At 31.7% G+C, this 20,414-nt stretch overlaps 1 protein-coding gene across 1 annotated transcript; it reads left to right on the plus strand.

Moving 5' to 3' along the window:
- Positions 1-3,276: 3,276 nt before the first annotated feature.
- On the plus strand, positions 3,277-20,402 carry LOC111697387 (dual 3',5'-cyclic-AMP and -GMP phosphodiesterase 11). The gene is made up of 22 exons (XM_023467387.1): positions 3,277-3,406; positions 3,608-3,698; positions 5,446-5,542; positions 5,745-5,819; positions 6,684-6,726; positions 7,066-7,167; positions 7,337-7,618; positions 8,040-8,123; positions 8,626-8,753; positions 9,024-9,083; positions 10,040-10,128; positions 11,039-11,132; positions 11,720-11,893; positions 13,108-13,189; positions 14,085-14,157; positions 14,699-14,818; positions 15,343-15,387; positions 16,959-17,074; positions 17,592-17,730; positions 18,655-18,773; positions 19,685-19,792; positions 20,276-20,402. The coding sequence occupies exons 1-22, from the start codon at positions 3,363-3,365 to the stop codon at positions 20,400-20,402; spliced, it is 2,292 nt and encodes a 763-aa protein (XP_023323155.1). The 5' UTR covers positions 3,277-3,362.
- The last annotated feature ends 12 nt before the right edge of the window (positions 20,403-20,414 follow it).

Genomic DNA, 20,414 nt, shown 5'->3' on the forward strand with positions numbered 1-20,414 from the left:
CCTCTTTTGGCATTAAAGAAATCCATGAAAGAAATAGATATTCTTTTTATAAAGAATTTCTTTCTAATATGATATTAATTATTTTAATTTAAAAATGTGCTATTGCTTTGAAATTGATATTTTAAAGAACTTTGCGACTGCTAAAAATGTGGAGTTGGACATTTTTAGAAACTTATTTTAAATATAGGTTATAAGATCGGAAAGGCGGTATTATTGGATTTTAAATATAGGTTATAAGATAAAAAAGGCGGTATTATTGGATTTTAAATATAGGTTATAAGATAAAAAAGGCGGTATTATTGGATTTTTTGAATCTGATTCGTCTAAACTAAAGAAATATGTTTTTGTTTAAGCATTTTATTATAATTTTTTGTTTTGATATTTTCAAAACTGTTTTTTAGTATTTAAAAATTGTTTTACTCGGCCAAAGAAACTTACTCGTCAAAAACTCTACTTGTCTAAACCAAATATCTTTGGAACCTGAATTCATTTAGGTTCCAAGCATACAGGGTTTAGAAAACTAGAGTTTGTGGGGAATAATCTGTTCTTTGGCCGAGTCATAGTTTAGTTTCTTCTTCACAGGAAATGAAACTTTGATTAGAAATAATTTCTAGATTAGGTTCAGTGTGCGCTAATGGATTTTTACCACTTGATTATTCAATAAACCGCGTAATATCTAGGTATATTCAGGTTAAGGAATATGAGGATTGCTGTATTTATTACAGGAAGTGTAGTAGCGGATCTGGCGTAGGTCAGAAGTGGAGTATAGCGGATATGCTTAGGTCGAAAGATACACCAAAAAAGTTTAATTGCAAAAGTAAACGCTTTCGAAATTACTATATCTTTTAGCAAAAATCACAATTTTCACCAAAATATATTAGAAAAGTCTAATTGGTAATGAAAATATATTTTTGTGGAAGGGGTGGGGGAATATATTCCCCTGTTAGTTTGTTAAATATTTATAGAGCTAAGTGAGGGGTAGGGGAGATATACTCTATGAGGCTGAGAGCAGAAACAATATGTAACACTATAATAATATAAAGAGATAGAGAGGATATTTTTATAAATCTAACAACTGTATAATTTATCATCCAGTTTCTAAGAGGATATATTTTTAGAAATCTAACAACTGTATAGTATATCATACAGTTTCTAAGGGGATATATTTTTAGAAATCTAACAACTGTATAGTATATCATACAGTTTCTAAGGGGATATATTTTTAGAAATCTAACAACTGTATAATATAAAATACAGTTTCTAAGAGGATATATTTTTAGAAATCTAACAATTGTATAGTATATCATACAGTTTCTAAGAGATTTTTAGAAATCTATCAACCGTATAGTATATCATACAGTTTCTAAGTGAATATATTTTTAGAAATCTACAACTGTATAATATATCATACAGTTTCTAAGGGGATATATTTTTAGAAATCTAACAACTGTATAATATATCATACAGTTTCTAAGGGGATATATTTTTAGAAATCTAACAACTGCATAATATATCATACAGTTTCTAAGAAGAGGATATATATTTAGAAATCTAACAACTGTATAATATATCAAACAGTTTCTAAGGGGATATATTTTTAGAAATCTAACAACTGTATAATATATCATACAGTTTCTAAGAAGAGGATATATATTTAGAAATCTAACAACTGTATAATATATCAAACAGTTTCTAAGGGGATACATTTTTAGAAATCTAACAACTGTATAGTATATCATACAGTTTCTAAGAAGAGGATATATTTTTAGAAATCTAACAACTGTATAATATATCATACAGTTTTCAAGAAGAGGATATATTTTTAGAAATCTAACAACTGTATAATATATCATACAGTTTCTAAGGGGATATAGTTTTAGAAATCTAACAGCTGTATTTCTGAATTTCAGTTGTTAAAAAAACAACTATTTTTTTAAACCCAAAAAAATGTAGATCGCGTTGTTTTTTGGATTGTAAAATTACATACATTGTACATATGGCAATACAATTCCATTTGTTTTGCAATTTATTGAATGATTTTTTAAATTTTTTTAATAATTCTTCCCAATAAAGTTATTTATTTGCACTAGGTAGCGTGTAACATTTTAGATTGGAGAAACTTTGTATGAAAGTGTCATATTTGTTTTTGATATTTGAAAACCCTCCTTCTTGGCGCGTCAAGTCGGCGTCTCATATTTCCTAAAAAATATTATTGAAAAGTTTATTTGTGAAGATAAAAAAGTGTTTATTTAAGGACCTGGCAATCAGGCCTGTAAAGAGATATATCTCCAGTCTACACAAATAAATCATTTAGAACAGATCAATTTAAATTCGCCTTTGAAGAACAGATTTCTTTTATGGAAGATAGAGGGGTGAAACAATTTGTTAGGCTCATTAGTTTTAGAGGATTAGCAAGAAGAAAATATTAAAGGATTTTTTCCATGTTTCTATGATTTCATTTTTTTTCTTAAATGTTACCACAGAAAAGAAGATAATACAGTTTTTTTCGGATAACAAGGGCAATAGTAGTGATAAAAGCAGTAACATCTTTCATGAAAAAAAAACAAGGTGCTTAAACTAAAATTTTTAAATCTTTTTATCTTTGCCACCTGATCGTGTCAACCTTTGATAAATATGATCTGAAAAAAATAAAAGTTTAAAATATCACCGGTCCATGAAATGGGGTTGCAAAGATATAGGGATTGAAAAATCAAAGGTTGTGGCAAAAACTTAGTCGATATTTCCAAATAAATGTTTGTTTTGAACAAAGCATCATATTTGTCATTTTTGTTAAGATTCTCAATATTATCTTCTTCTCTGAATTATCGTCATAATATTAAATCATAGAAAAGAGAAAAAGTATGAATCAGAGATAATTGTATCATTCATTCTTTGAAAGTACTTGCATATTTTTTCATCTTACATTAAGTTATTAGTTTGTAAATACAATCTTTAAATAAAAAAGAAACACATGGTGATTATTACAACGCCAGTTTGCACTTTTAGCCCTGCTTTTAATCCACTTTAACCATTGGATGTACTTTTTTAAGATAAAAGTAGGAAAAGTACATTTTCGGTTTGATTTTTGTCTTTTAAAATATAAAGCCAAATTTAATATGTTTATTTAGTACAACGCGGTCATACATAGATTTCAGGGTCGTATAGAGGGGGCTATGGGGGCTAAGCCGCCACCATTGATAAAGTCAGCTTTCGTAGTTTTGTTTGAGGTGATACACAAAAAATTTATTAAAAAAATTTAAAATGTTATTTTTTCAGAATAAAAACGGAGAAAAAAAGAGGAGGAAAGAAGTGGAAAGAGGAGGAGGAAGAAGATAAAGAGGGAGAAGGTTGAAGAGCTGAAGATGAGTAAAGTTCAGAGAAAACAGGGAGTCGGGGGTCTTTTCAGGTCAGTACGTTGGTTTGAACAATCACAACGGTACCCTTGAAGACTTTGTCTGAACAAGCATTAGATATTCGTGTTTTGATTTTGGAAAAGGATAATTTTCAGGGTAGAGCTGTGAGTCGGCACTTTAATTAAAGGCTTTCTTGAAATTACAATTGGACAATCCCATTTAAGGTTGTTTACATTTACATTGTTTACATTTAGACCAGTTTCCTGGAACAAAGGTCGTCGTTTCACCAGTCCTGGACCTGAGATACAAAAACTAAATGAAAACACTGGAATTCAAAATTATGAGGTGAGTATTGTTTTTAGGAAAAAACTTTTAGATCCGTTTTTAACTTTTAAACATTTTAATAGTTCTCTCAAAGGAGTTGAGTTTTTGCCACAAACTCTGAGTTTCAAATCTCTATATCTTTGCAACCCATTGTCGTAGACCTTAGTTATTTCAAACTATGAATTCTGTTAGATGAAATGGCGTAAATTTGAAATATCAAAGGTACTATACACCATTGGATTGATAAGATATTGTGATTAGAAGATTTAAGTTATGTGGCAAAAACTCGTTTCCTTTAAAAAATATTATCTCCAAGACAAGCATGTTTTTATTACATTATGCCAGCATTTGAAAAAAAAACGCAATATATTTAATCATAATTATAACTTTGCAACATATAAATACAATTTTTAAATTTGTAAGAATTCTAACTTTAACTGAACGTTTAATGTTTAAAAACGAATAAAGAACAATGCCCAAGACTCGAAGATTTTTTGTTTTCAGTTTTTTCGTTATTTTTTCGATGCAATCGATCTCAGTTGCTTAAAAACAAGTTTAAACATCATAAAAATAGCCTAGTGTAATCTGACGCATTCTGATTTGCAGAACAGATGTGCAAATTGAAAATTCAATTTTCTAATTTTTATTTACTCCATGTAAGAAGCATATTTTCAAAATCGTTCAGAAAACTGTAAGAGAAAAATTTACAACAAAATTTTTATATTTTTATTAAAATCTATAGAAAAGTATTCCGAACATTTTTAATTCTTTAGAATTTTTTTAATTAACTTTTTATCGAAAGCAAGTTTTGATGATGAAGGTTTTCAAGAGTTTTAGATAAAAAAGTCTTAAAACCTGATGAATTATTAATAAACACACTAAAAATCACTTAAGTTGTAAAGTATCAATACCTTCATAAAAAAATAGAACAAAGTTTTTATATTTAAATTATTGCATTTCACCAAATTGGACACAAATAATAAAGGATGTTTTTTTTATAGCGGTAAATTTCTTTGATCATCCCGGAGTGCGTAGTTACAAAGATTATCATTTGAACGTTTTGAAGTGTTCTTATCTTGTTAAATGTTCAGTTAAGGTTAGAATTCATTAGAATGAAGCGAATACATATTCTCAGAGAGGTTAGACATGTTTTTTTCGAACGTATGAATTTGGAATTCTCGTCGTATTAAAAAAGGGGCAGATTGGATTCACAACGTGGTTCCCTTTAAACCTTTTCTCATCAATAATGTGAAAGACTTTTTCTTTGTTTCAACCTGAAAAAATACCTAATTCTGAAAAAGTGCCTAATTCTAAAAAAGTACCTAATTCTGAAAAAGTACCTAATTCTGAAAAAGTACCTATTCTGAAAAATTACCTAATTCTGAAAAAGTACCTAATTCTAAAAAAGTTCCAAATTCTGAAAAGTACCTAATTCTGAAAAAGTACCTAATTCTGGAAAAGTACCTAATTCTGAAAAAGTACCTAATTCTGAAAAAATACCTAAATCTGAAAAAGTACCTAATTCTGAAAAAATACCTAATTCTGAAAAAGTACCTAATTCTGAAAAAGTACCTAATTCTGAAAAAGTACCTAATTCTGAAAAAGTACCTAATTCTGAAAAAGTACCTAATTCTTAAAAAGTACCTAATTCTGAAAAAGTACCTAATTCTGAAAAAGTATCTAATTCGGCAAAAAATTCCTTTAAGTAGGAAAATTACGTCTACAGACCATTTGGAAATCTCTTGGCTGTAAAGTTTTAAATTTTTAGGGTCCCTTGATGCGGCTCCAGATTGAAGCATATTTGGACGATAACCCTGAATTTGCAGAGTCCTACGTTCTACGCAAAATCAGCAGAAAAACAATAGGTAATTAGTATTCATACAATTTGATCTTGATTCTTTGACCTAATTTTGATCTGTTTTGTTTGTTATTTTACGTAGATTTCTACAATTATAGACAATCTCAATTTGACAATATATCAGTCAATTATTAAAATAACCAATTTTCTTTTTTAATTCCATCACAAACAATTAACTTTCAATAAATCTTAGAAAAAATTATTTTAAGAAAAATGGCTTAAACTGCACTCCGTGCAAGAACAAGAGAATCCTCTACTAATAGTTCAAGAACCAACCACTCCAGGTACAGTATAGTACGGTACAGTACGGTACAGCATAGTATAGTACAGTAAAGTACAGTTCATACATTACAGTACAGTACAGTACAGTAAAGTACAGTACAGTAAAGTACAGTACAGTAAAGTAAGTACAGTACAGTACAGTACAGTACAGTACAGTACAGTACAGTACAGTACAGTACAGTACAGAACAGAACAGTACAGTACAGTACAGTACAGTACAGTACATTTTAGCATAGTGCAGTACAGTACAGTACAGTACAGCACAGTAAAGTACAGTACAGCACAGTACAGTACAGCACAGTACAGTACATTCCTGTATAGTACAGTACATTCCAGTATAGTACAGTACAGTACAGTACAGTACAGCACAGTAAAGTACAGTACAGCACAGTAAAGTAAAGTACAGTACATCAGAGCACAGTACAGTATACAGTTCATACATTATAACATGTTTTTTCACTGTTTACTGGTACAATGTATACAGTTCATACATTATAACATGTTTTTTCCCTGTTTACTAGTACAATGTATACAGTTCATACATTATAACATGTTTTATCACTGTTTACTGGTACAATGTATACAGTTCATACATTATACCATGTTTTATCACTGTTTACTGGTACAATGTATACAGTTCATACATTATAACATGTTTTTTCACTGTTTACTGGTCCAATGTATACAGTTCATACATTATACCATGTTTTTTCCCTGTTTACTAGTACAATGTATACAGTTCATACATTATAACATGTTTTCCCTGTTTACTGGTACAATGTATACAGTTCATACATTATAACATGTTTTCCCTGTTTACTGGTACAATGTATACAGTTCATACATTATAACATGTTTTTTTTCAGGAAGAAAGTTTTCCGATGAACCCAGTTATTCTTCACAAATAAGGAAAACAGTTCATTACAAACATTAGTTTTTACGCAGTTTTAGCGGGTTTTTCTATCTTTATGAATCAAAGAACAATTGCAAAAAAAATGTCAGTGTTGGGTCCTGACAAAAAAATGAGAATTTCCACAGTGATTTGATTGAATATGCTTAATAATAGAAAGCCGCGTTTATAACAGAATTTTTGGGAAAAAAATACATTTTTAAGGTTCAAAATAATTATTTGTATTTACTTTATTACTGTAACATAAATATTTTTTGTTTGTTTTCTATAAAATACGAAAAAAAATATATTGTTTAAATTTAGCTTCGAGCAGATGACTTGAATTGGTTGTTTTTCAGGAAACGATTTTCCGCCGATAATTCTCCCACGATCCACCGATCTATCTCGGTTACTCCGAACCGGAAGATTTCTGCTTCTGTGTTTGAAGCAAGCGGGCTTAGGTATAGGTTTGTGGCTTTGCTCAGTTTTTTTAGCTTTAATAATAATAATTTGATAATCGTTGGAGAGAGAACTGATTGCTCGGATCTAATTCTAATTTACTAATACCTATATCTTGGAAATTTTGAGTTAGATGCAAGTAATCAGTTTCTATATCTCTGAAAATTTTAGGTCTGCCATTTTATCAACGGCGGATGACGGCTCCGCCTCGTTCCTATCCACCAACTCCGCCGTGGACCTGTCCAGGCAAAGGTCCAAGTCCCTGATCCTGGTCGGGGAGCAGAGGTCCATCAAGGACGTGACGAACACGATCATCTCTGAGCTGGACTTGAGCGTGCTCTGTCAGAAGATTGCGCATCATCTTCTCTCAATATCCCAGGGTTCAGAGTGTACAATCGCTCTACCTACAGATGGACTTAAGCGAGGATATAGGATAGAGGCGATCAATATCAGGTAAACAGCAAGTAAGCAAGCTATAAAGCAAAAATCTGATAGGATTTTGCCAATAACTCCTTCTACATGGTTTCTAAAATCATGGAAATCGTAGTTTTTAAAATGCGGTTTTTAAATCTTAAACATATATATCTGTGACTCTATTTAAGGAAATGAAGCGAGCAAAAAACAATAATCAATTCTGAGCTGAAAATTTTAGAATTATTGATATCGAGATCAATACTTGATGTTCTCTTTTTATTAATCTGCCGATTAATTTAATCTTGCATTAATATCCAGGCAAGTGTCTAAAATTAAACCAATCAGAGAGTTGATTGAAGAAACCAAACAGACAATCAAAAAAGAGGATTAAACAGAAAATAAAAAGAGATCTGGCAATCGGGATTAAGGGTGATCTTAATTAATTTCTTTATGTTTTTAGACAGAACGGAGTGGGTGGAGTGAGACAGATATCTGCTCTACCACTTCCAGATAGTAGGGTGGAGATAGATAATTCTACAGTAAGGTAGAGTACACTTCCAGATAGTAGGGTGGAGATAGATAATTCTACAGTTAGGTAGAGTACACTTCCAGATAGTAGGGTGGAGATAGATAAGTCTACAGTTAGGTAGAGTGCACTTCCAGATAGTAGGGTACACTTCCAGATAGTAGGGTACACTTCCGGATAGTAGAGTAAACTTCCAGATAGTAGAGTAGAGATAGATAATTCTACTGTTATGTAGAGTACACTTCCAGATAGTAGGGTGGAGATAGATAATTCTACTGTTAGGTAGAGTACACTTCCAGATAGTAGAGTAAACTTCCAGATAGTAGGGTGGAGATAGATAATTCTACAGTAAGGTAGAGTACACTTCCAGATAGTAGGGTGGAGATAGATAATTCTACTGTTAGGTAGAGTACACTTCCAGATAGTAGGGTGGAGATAGATAATTCTACTGTTAGGTAGATTACACTTCCATATAGTAGTTTATCTCCCCTGCAGTGAGATTAACTATCTCCATGTTTAGTTTATTGACGGATGGAAAACTAGTCTATCTTCCCTCCTCCTCCAACCTGTTCCCTAAAACATCCCAGGTTACTCTACCCGGAGCTACTGTAGGAATCTGTCTCATCCCACTCAGAGATATTCAAGAAGGTATTAAGGTTTATCTATTTTTCTATAATTTTCTTATTATTCCAGAAAATCGTAATTTAGACCCATTGAGGATCTTATATGATTAACTATATCCATCTCACCCAAGTCCAAAGGTTACATGATCCTAGACGGTAAAACACGTATTGTATATGCATTCAGCTTCAGCCGTACTGTCCAGTCAGGCTACCCAGGGTAGAGTCAACCCAGCACGATTTATCCAAAAAATGTAGCCTGGTAAGATCACAGTGATCTATTAATCCATGTATTTAGAACTGCAAGGGTTTGCTGCTGTTAAGGGAAGAGATCTCCTGGAGCTTCAAGCTAACACAGGAATAAACTCATCAAGAACTTTTTAAAAAACATGGAAACGAGTGCTTAGGATCCGGATCTGGAGCCACAAAAATATGCAGATCCACGGATCAGGATCCAAGGGGCAAAATATCAACCAAAAAATTAATTAAAAAAAACTTTTTTACTCTCAAAACCCAAATTTGAATTGTTGAAAAAAGAGATATCATAAAAATTTTCTTATCTAAAAATGGTTCATCAAGCATAAACAGCGTTATCCTTTTTCAATCAGAATGAATTAGAGTTCCTTGTTTTTTGAGATAAAAATTGATTATTCAACTGTGCAGTTTCCTTTAAGAATGACTTTCGCATTTATGCTGCAGGAACGAAAAGAAGTTGTCAGAAATTAGCACTGTTGAAAATACAAAATCGACATAATCTTTCTCATTGCTACACCGAGAAAGGTTTAAAGAGTACCGATTACTTTCCTTTTTATTATCGTCTTCCTTCACCCCGATATGTATTTGTAAATTTAATAATGCAATGCATTATCCGTCAAATTATGATAAAAATGACTCCTTTACCCTGTGATTTATAAAAAAAATGCCTGTCTGTATTTTACATTAAAAATGGATGGAGAAGAAATTGGCTGAAATTTATTGATTAAAATGTTTGAGACGGTAGACCACATTTTGGAAATATTTTACAATTTGCTTTTATTGTAATATTTTCTCTTTAAATCTTTAAACATTTTTCACATTTTTTCAAGTATCCTGTAAAATTAGATTTCTGAACATTCTTTGTAAAACTAACTATTAAATTCTTAAAGTTTTTTTTATTAAATATTGTGTTCTTTCAACATTTAACAAGATGAGAAAATGTATTTTCTTCATACCTTCATGAATGCATCTTATATACAGATTTATCGTTAAAGCCAAATTTTGAAAAACAAGAGCTTATTATGCTTGAATCCTTGGTTTGAGTTTATATTTGTTTAGTACTGCTGGATCTAGCCAGAATATCAGGGATATGTTTAAAGAATTCAACACAGTACAATGCAGCGAGACTAGAGGTCACTAGATCACAGGTAGTCTATCGAGGTTAGAGGTCACTAGATCACAGGTAGTCCATCGAGGTTAGAGGATACTAGATCACAGGTAGTCCATCGAGGTTAGAGGATACTAGATCACAGGTAGTCCATCAAGGTTAGAGATTACTAGATAGCTGGTACAGACATTCATCGAGGTTAGATGATACTAGATAGCGTTGTTGTCGGATAGGAACAAGATTCTCAATAATGAACAGATAGACAACGGAGTAACCCTCAAATCAAAACTGATAATGCAGAAAACTCTTTATTTCCTAAAAAAATCAAATGTATAATGAAAAATAATTATTACAATGGTTTACAAATTTTATAATGAAAAGATTCTTACGATCTAATTAAGGATCTGTAGGTTAAAACCGTCGGGGAGTCCTAAGACGTTTTTTATACATTAAAACTTCTGAAAAGAATGACAATTAAATGTTAACGAAAGTCACTAATTCTTTATATGAAATATTCTTTGCTTAACTTTTGAAATGGGTTCACAATTAATAAAAGTGTTTATATTCCGTTGTCGGAGAACAAAGAGAAGCGGGGCTGAAATTGTTTGGTTTGGTGTCTCGTCTCCGAGAGTTGATTTTAGGTTGAAGACGACATTACATGGATGGGCGGGGGGGTCTTATAGTTAATGGTTGATAAGCGTGTAGTTACATTCATCGATGTTAGAGGATACTGGAGATAGCTGGTAGTTACATTAATTGAGGTTTGAGGATACTAGATAGATGGTAGTTACATTCATCGAGGTTAGAGGATACTAGATAGCTGGTAGTTACATTAATCGAGGTTTGAGGATACTAGATAGCTGGTAGTTACATTTATCGAGGTTAGAGGATACTAGATAGCTGAAAGTCATATTCATCGAGGATAAAGAATGTAAAATGCATTATTTCAGGTGTTCCTGGACCTAGCTCGAGTAATATTTGACGAGCAGACCTCCATAGAATTTACTGTTCTTAAGATACTCATCAACTTTCTCAGTTTAATAGGTAGATATCATAGATATGCAAGACTTAGTAGATATATAAATGTACGTGGGTGGGTCAAATTTTTCTAAATAATTTAACCCTGAGGCCGAATTTAATGAATTTGAGCCGAGTCTCAAATCCACCAAAAATCGATTTTAATTGAGCTCCGGCTTAAATCTTGAAACATTGAATACAATTTTAAGAAGAACCATAATTGAGCCGCGTTTCAAATTTAAATCGCGGCTCAAATACTCTAAATTCGGCCTCTGTACAATTGAATTGGATATGGGATGGGATTTTAAAAATTAAATATTCGCGTTAAACTACAGTGATAACCAGAAAACTCTGGAATAGGAGGACGACTTTTAAACTTAAATTATGACTTTAGATAGTCCAAGAAGCCCGGGAAGGAGAAATCGTTCAGTTTGAACAGACCCATTTTACATGATTTGTGATTTAATAAGTGTCTAGTAAAACTATTTGCTTTGTAACAACATCAAAAACACTTAAGTATTGCTACAACGTCGTGTTCCTATTTTGTAGTTTTCTGGTTATCACTGTATGATGACAATAATTTTTTTTTCTAAGAAATAAAAATTATTTATTAGAATGTGAGCGGGCCCAGGTTCTCCTCTCTTCTGCTGAATCTCCAACACAGTTTCATAAAGTTTTCGATCTGGAGGAAGCCGACCTTAATCGTCCAGATTTCGAGGAGTTGAAATCTCCGTTCGAAAACCGGTTTCCTATCAACAGCTCAATTTCCGGTCTGGTGGCCGCAACAGGTTACTAACGTTTTTTCTTTAAATAATCATTCTCTATTTTCAATCGGAAAGATGAAAGTTAACGAGCTGAAAACATTAGAATGAGATATCCTTAATCCCGATTAAGGATATTAAGTAAGTATCCAATGGACACACTTTTAATTTTCTACTTAAACTGTTCTTTCTTGGATATAGTAGAGAAAATTCAAAAGCAGGTTTTCTTAATTAGAGAGTTCCTCCCATTTCTGTATACACTATATAATCTTAAATGGCGCGCAAAATTTCAAATTTATCAGCTTCATATACGCGACTCTGATTGGTTGAATTTTATACACTTTTCAGGATACAAGCTTACAAGATTAAGTTAGTCTCGATATTAAGATAAAGAGAGACGCATTAATCTCAATATCCACCATTCTAAAGTTTTCAGCTCTGTTTTCACGTTAGGTTATGATTTATCAAAAGAGTTTAAAATTTTCTTTTGATATCAAGTTCTACCAATTAGTGTACAGTGCACAAAATCTTCTGAATCCAATTTTGAAATAATTTAGATTAAATTTTGAGAAATCTTAAAAATATAATTTTATCCAAGTAATCTTTAAAATTAAATTTTTCTGAACCAAATTCGTACATTTTTTACAATGTGCACAATGTTGAATGTGAGTGTAAAATAATTACATTTAACAAATTTCATATTATCAAACTTTTGAAAATCAAGACTTTATCTTTATCTTACCGGCTATGTAAGGTAGTTGAACTGAGTATGCAGTGTTGAGGAATACTTCTTTCGGATTCATTTGAGACATATTAAACTTTTTAAAGATCTGTAAATCCTGAGTTTGAGTGCAAATTTTATGTTCAAAACTCCTACTCAAAATCAGTTTTTTTTAAATTATTAAATAAATTATTTAAACACCTTTATTTTTACTTCATATATATATATATACTGAATTGAAGAAAAAATCCCTAAATGTATACCACGGTAAAAGTTCAATAAAAATTTCATCCTTCGTTCGGATTAGGAATCCGTGAGATGTTTGGTATCGGGGATTTGAGAATGGATATAGGATATTTTAAAAAATTGGATATCGTAATCGGATATATTTAAAAAAATGAACTCGGAACTTAAAAATCAGATTTCGGAGAATAAAAGATTGGATATCGTAGTAATATTAAAGATAAAATATCGAAGATTTAAAAAAATAAATTTTCGATATTAAATAAGATATTTTTAGGAGAGACGGTAAATATTGGTGATCTATCTACCGATCATAGATTTGATCCCAGGCTCAATGGTGATGTGGATGTGGAACATAGGCTAGTTATTCTTTACATACAGTGATAACCAGAAAACTCTGAAATAGGAAGACGATTTTTAGTCTCAAGTTATTACTTTAAATATGAGTCACAACAATTGTGCGGTGTAAGCAGACCCATTTTACTTAATAAGTGATTTAATAAGGATCTAGTAAAACTATTTGCTTTGTAACAGCATCAAATACTATAATGTCGTCTTCCTATTCCATTGTTTTCTAGTTCTTCCTGTTTATCACAACTTTTCATAATTTAACGATCATTTAATATTTCTCAAATTTTCTGAAAAAAATCTAGGATCTACACCCGCACTTCAATTCTAGACATATTTGATTGCACATAATCTATGTCCGTATAAAATAGTCGTAATCCCTATTTGTTTGTTGGTTTGTTTGTATGTCCGATTATAACTATGGAACCCCTTGACCGATTTCCCTAAAATTTTGATTTGGGAACTTGTTAGAACCATGGGAATGTATACTAACTGTTCTAAGTTTGGTAAAAAAATTAAAAAATCAAGTAGGTTTTAGAAAACTTTAGTTTTTTAAGCAACGCTGGGTTCCCAAAAATGAAATTTAAATATTAAATTGATAATCAATACGATTCCTTAATTTTCTTGGAAAAAAATTGACTTCCATTTTTATTTTATATTTTTGTTCTTAAAGAAAGTAGGAATAGAAAAACAATTTGACTAACTAATTGTCTGTTCAATGTTTGTAAAAGTATCTAATCAACCCCTTTTCTTCTCAATTAGATTTATTTTTTTGTCTATTTTTAACTAAAAATACAATCTTTAGCAAAAAATGTAAAGCACACTGCATGACAAAAAAAGGAGATATCATCGTTTTCCTAGCTGCAGTACCTTTAATTATTGTAAAATAATATTTCAAGTATTTAGATCCCTTCTCTGTATGCCTATACTGGATAGTGATCAGAAAATACTCGGTGTTATATCTCTTATCAATAAAAAGGTAAATATAAATATATATATATGTATATTTTATAAACTAATTTGAAAGGAGCGAACCATTTGCCATACATTTCAACTTTTTAATCAGATTATTGTGTAAATCTTTGCAACATTATTATGTAATGAAATGAAAGAAAGGTCTAGTACAGTCAGGTTATAATGATATAAGGATAAGAAAATTAGTGTTTAGTTAATTTAGTGATATCTATATATATAAAGATATCTCTCTTTGTTTGTTTGTCCGATCATAACTCGGGAATCCCTGGACCGATTTGCCTCAAATTTTGATTGGGGAACTCGGGAGGCCCACGGGAATGTTCTTAGCTTGGTTGGGTCGACTTTAACAGCGAAAATTTAGTTTTCTGTTAAAAATCGACGACGTGGGGGTAAATGGCGGGAGTAACTATGAGTGCCTTGTGCAACGCTAGGTTCCCAAGCTAGTTTTACATATTTTAGGTCTGAAACCCTATAAGGTCAATATCTTATAATTAATGAGCTTTTACTTAAAAATTTATAATAATTTATTTAAAAGTTGTCTCTAGGAGGGTCAGTTTACCTGGAACGATGAAAGATTTGTGGAAGCGTTTGGAATATTTTGCGGCATTGCGCTCAGAAACGTTTCTCAGTTTGAGATTGTTCAATCTGCCGAAGCTCGATGTCAGGTAAAGAGATGGTTTTAACCATAGTTTAATCAAAATAACAGATAGGACACTAGATGTCGTCTTTTCAAGATTCTACACTTAACTCCTTTGGGCTGCTGCCTCAGTGATATTTGAACGTAAGTTAACAAAATCTTGAAAAGTCGACATCTAATGTCCTATCTGTTATTTTAATTAATCTATGGTTTTAACGCTAGGGTTATAACTCCTTCTGGAAAAAATCTATACTGCAAAGCGTATCGGCTTTATCTGACAAAAGTTGTGAGCTTTCATTTAACGCCATCAAACAAACACTATTTTAAAGACACATTCATAAACACAAATCTCCTTTTTTAGCTTTAGTTTTTCAGAAGTAATTGGCAAAATACTCATTAAATTTTGCTTCCCACCTTTGGATCTCATATCTAAGGATTATAATTTTACCGAAAAACATTTTATTATTTATTATTGGATTACTGATTACTTGTGTTTGTTTCAAGAGTTACTTCAAATTTGGTCCACACTCCACAGTCTTTTAATTTTGTCAGGTTGCTCTGGAGATAATGTCCTACCACGCAGATTCAGATCCAAAGGAATAAATCAAATTAATGAGAAAGAAATTCATTCATTTATTGTTTAATTAATAAATTAAATTATCAAAAAATCTACTATAGATATTTAATAAAAAAAATTAATGAATTTTCAACAGTGGAAAAATGAATGCATCCATATATAAAGCAAAGCAGGTCAGTTGGTAGAAACATGGTTGGAAGAAACATGGTTGGAAGAAACATGGTTGATAGAAACATGGTTGGAAGAAACATAGTTGGTAGAAACATGGTTGGTAGAAACATGGTTGGAAGAAACATGGTTGGAAGAAACATGGTTGGTAGAAACATGGTTGGAAGAAACATGGTTGGTAGAAACATGGTTGGAAGAAACATGGTTGGTAGAAACATGGTTGGAAGAAACGTAATTAATAGAATCTGAAATCAATTAGAGTTCTCTCTGCACATTTGTTGAATTTCGCTTCATAAACAGAGATTCAACAACTAGGAAGTAATAACGCATCAAATCAAGACCTCGCCGACTTCGAATTGTCGCTGAACACGCCAAACTAAAGTAGATTACACGAAAGATTAAATTATTAAATGTTTTCAATCATAAATCTTTCAATTAAAGAGCTATTGAGAAGAACATTTTGAATTTATAATATGTAACCGGGTAAGTTTGCTTTTTTCATACTCATGCGTAAATTCAAAACTAGAGGAGCTACGAGGTCACAAAGTTGTACCAAGAGTTTGCTAAGCCTTTTAGTTTAACCTCACTTAAATTTGTTTAGTCGTGGCCAGGGGGGATGATAGTTCTCTACCTGTGTGCTCAGTTAGCTGTAATGTACACTTACAACTATTTACTAATATTGATATACTATAGGTTAGGCCAGAATCAACTGATATTAAACAAATATGCAGTACGCTCTCGGTATAGTTGATGGCCTATACAATTAGTAAAGGATTAGCGTACATCATCACTCTATACACTATAACCTCGTTAGTCGTGGGGCATAGACTTTGCTAGCCTCTAGTTGGGAAATAAAACGTGCTAGGTCGACTTTACACTGAGAAGTCTAGTCTGTGCGGTAGGAGTAGGGATGTTAACGTTTTCATTTTTTTGAAAAACTATCGTTTTTTCGTTTTCCTTTCGTTTTTTGTTTCGTTTTTCGATCGTTTTAAAAACTATCGTTTTTTAAAGTTTTTAAAACGATTGTTTTTAAAATGATCGGAAAACGAAACAAAAAACAACAGGAAAACGAAAAAAACGATCGTTTAATGATTGTTTTCAAAAACGATTAACAACCCTAGGTAGGAGTAAACGCATTTACAGGACAATAACATTAGACCGGTGAATCCTTGTGCCAGTTCGGATCTTGCAACGATTGGGTTGGGTATGCACGCGTCGAAACTGCAACGCCATTGTTTCTAGCTTTCGTTAAAAAGGAGTATTTTGCAACACCCTACTAGTTATTTGAACCGCGAGCATATTTAGGTTCACAGGGCAGTGTTTAGATTCTTACAACTGCAATTTTACCAACCATGGTTCGTTTCAACTGTATCGGATGATAAGAATGATGATAATTGATCAAGTTTGGTTTGATTAACTCCAGGAGGCCGAGGAACTAAGTAAACTACCCGTTCCTTCAGTTCTCTCTCTTCAGCTCCAGTCCCTCACATTCCTAGATACAGAACTACAGGAGAGAGATACAGTTAGAGCATGTTTACGGTAAATTATACCTTACATTACAGGTATAACATGTTTGCGGTAAATATACCATACAATATATACAGTTAGATCATGTTTACGGTAAATTATACCTTACATTACAGTTATAACATGTTCACAGTAAATATACCATACAATATATACAGTTAGAGCATGTTTAAGGTAAATATACCATACAATACATACTGCAGTTAGAGCATGATTACGGTAAATATACCATACAATATATACAGTTAGAGCATATTTACGGTAAATATGCCATACAATATATACAGTTATAGCATGTTTACGGTAAATAAACCATACAATATATTCAGTTATAACATGTTTACGGTAAATATACCATACAATATATACAGTTATAACATGTTTACGGTAAATATACCATACAATATATACAGTTATAACATGTTTACGGTAAATATACCATACAATATATACAGTTAACACATGTTTACGGTAAATAATCTATGAAATGTACTCCTATTTGAATTGTACTCTATTAACTGTTCCCTAGAATGTTCTATGAGCTGGACCTGGTCTCCAGGTTTGGGTTGGATCACAATGTTCTCTGCAGATGGTTGCTCACCACTAAGAAGAACTACAGGGTTGAAGTACTCTACCATAATTGGAACCATGCATTTAATGTTGCTCAGGTATTAGCTGCAGGGAATCTATATTGTAAGAACTAAGACTGAATAAATTCCGTACAGTCGTCTTTGAAGTCAAATCCTTTGTGGGTAACCAGCTGTAACTTGATAAAGCATCAATTTTTTTTCCAGCTTTAGTTCCAAAAAGAATGAAACACTCGTCTAAAACTTTAATTATCAAGTCCTTTCATCTTCGCAACCTTTGATATTTCAAACTTTTACGCCATCAGGTTGCAAAGATATGAAAGAATTAGAAAATGAGATTGAGGAGAGTAATCAAATTCTTTAATTTAAAAATTCACATAAAGTAATTGAGCCTTTGTCAAAATCTCTGATTTTCTAATTATTATATCTTTGCAACCCAATGCCGTAGACCATATATATTTCAAACCATGAATACTGTTTGGTCATAAAATCCATCAGGTTGCAATAATATTTGGATTAGAAAATTAGACTCAATTACACATAAGCGAAGGCGTACTCTGAAAAAATCTAGGGGGCCGAATATTCGCGAAGCGCAAAAGTTGTTTTGCCCCCCCTCTAGGAGCTCCTAGGGGGGGGGGGGGGATTTGAACTGTATAGTCCAATTACCTTACAAGTACTATTTTACCTCTCAGTCAAACATAACTAGCAGAAAAAGGGCAGCAAACTAATTTTTTTATGTTCTTCGCTCTTCAATTTCAGATCTGAAAAGTGTAATAGCTCTGAGTTTTGGGGGGCTTTATATGTCGTCTTAAAATTACAAAATTTTACGGGTTTGTACACATAGGATGAAACTGTAAAGACGACTTGAAACTTTATATTAAATTATTTTACAGTTGCGGTAAATCAATAATATGAGGAAACAGACAAAATACATTTTGTACTGTCGAACCTGAAGTCTCATTCTTTATAGGAAACCCTGTATAATATTTATATTTATGTATCTAGATGATGTTTTCCTGTTTGTTAAACTCCGGATGGTGGTCTGGGTTGGGTCCTATCTCCTGTCTAGGACTTCTCATCGCCTGTCTTTCACACGACCTGGATCATAGAGGAACCAATAACAGGTTTATACCTTCAAACCATTCTTTTATTCTGTTTAAAGGAAGTGCAAACGTAATTTTAAATTCTAGAATATAATGTTCGATTCACAACGGTACCCTTTAACTAGTTTACACTATTTCGTAAACATAAATCCGCAATTGTCACTTTTACAGAGAAAGATACGAAATTTTCAGTTTGAAAAACTATGATATTACATTCATTCTTGATCAATATATGGTTTTCAGGGTAAAGTTGTGAATTTAAAGAACGCCTGCAATCCCTTTAAATCTAAATATTTAAAGTCAAAATTCTGGACACAAAGGTTATTAAGATTTGTGTAAAGGTCAAGCAACAGCTTTTATTTATTGAATTATTATCTAGAGAAATTTATATATAATAAAAATATATAAATATGAAATATTAATATCAATCCTTGATAAAGCTTTGTTTGTTTTTATCTTCAGGTTAATTATTTTGAAGATAGTAAAAGCCGACAACTATTTCTGAAACTTTATAATCCTTGCAAGATATCATTTTTGAAATGTTTTCAAGTGGACTTTCAAACCTAAGGTCTTTTAAACAATACTTTGTTTGATAGTTTTTAAATGACTAATTAGAAGTAGAATCATGATTGGTTAAGGGATAGGTGTTTACGTGTCAGTTTTTCATCAAAAACCTATCCTCAAAGTAAACTGATTAGTCCCAACAAACGATGATTTGTCATTCCAGAGATCTTTGCAACCTGATGTTGTAACTTTAAACCTTTGATATTTCAAACTATTTGATCCAGCAGAATTCAAAGTTTAAAATATCAAGTTGAATAGGTATGGTATGGGATTATAAAATTCGGAGAGAAATATGTACTTTTAGCCTCAGATTTTTCTTAAAAATCATATTTTTATTTTTATATTTTTAATGGTTTTATTTATTTTAGTTATCAATTGTCCACAGATTCTCCTCTAGCTCGTCTCTACTCAACCAGTACCCTGGAGAGACATCATCTTAACCAAACCTTGGTTATACTTAATCTTCAAGATAATAGGTGATTATCTTAACCAAACCTTGGTTATACTTAATCTTCAAGATAATAGGTGATTATCTTAACCAAACCTTGGTTATACTTAATCTTTAAGATAATAAGTGATTATCTTAACCAAACCTTGGTTATACTTAATCTTTAAGATAATAGGTGATTATCTTAACCAAACCTTGGTGATACTTAATGTTCTAGATAATAGGTGATTATCTTAACCAATTCTTTGTCATTCTTTATCTTCAAGATAATAGGTGAAATTATCTTTTAAACCTAGATTATACTTTATCTTCAAGAGAGTACATATCTTATCCACAATTAAGAATAATAAATTTTCTTATAGAAAAATTAGGATATCATCCTTGATCAGACAAATGTTAAAATGGTATCGTTGTCAATCGGACATGTCACTCTACTTATGGAGGATTCCTTGAAATTATATCTACGGTATCTTCAGAATTTGAGATCTTGGCTAAATCTTGATTTTCCCAGAATCCTGGAGCCCTTGAATTCTTCTGAATATACTGCTGTTCTAACAATAGTAGAGGAAGCTATTATTGCCACAGACCTGGCCCTCCACTTTGCTCATTTATCTAAACTTACTGCACTATCTAGGTAAATATACCATACA

Source organism: Eurytemora carolleeae, unplaced genomic scaffold, assembly GCF_000591075.1.
Source record: "Eurytemora carolleeae unplaced genomic scaffold, Eaff_2.0 scaffold290, whole genome shotgun sequence".
Lineage (NCBI taxonomy): Eukaryota > Metazoa > Arthropoda > Copepoda > Calanoida > Temoridae > Eurytemora > Eurytemora carolleeae.

What these genes read in the sequence shown, in the direction of transcription:
- LOC111697387 (XM_023467387.1), top strand. Translation starts at nt 3,363, where the DNA reads ATGAGTAAAGTTCAGAGAAAACAGGGAGTCGGGGGTCTTTTCAG. An exon ending in GGAGTCGGGGGTCTTTTCAG is followed by an intron (nt 3,407 to 3,607) that starts GTCAGTACGTTG and finishes GTTTACATTTAG; the next exon opens with ACCAGTTTCCTGGAACAAAG. An exon ending in AATCAGCAGAAAAACAATAG is followed by an intron (nt 5,543 to 5,744) that starts GTAATTAGTATT and finishes AATTATTTTAAG; the next exon opens with AAAAATGGCTTAAACTGCAC.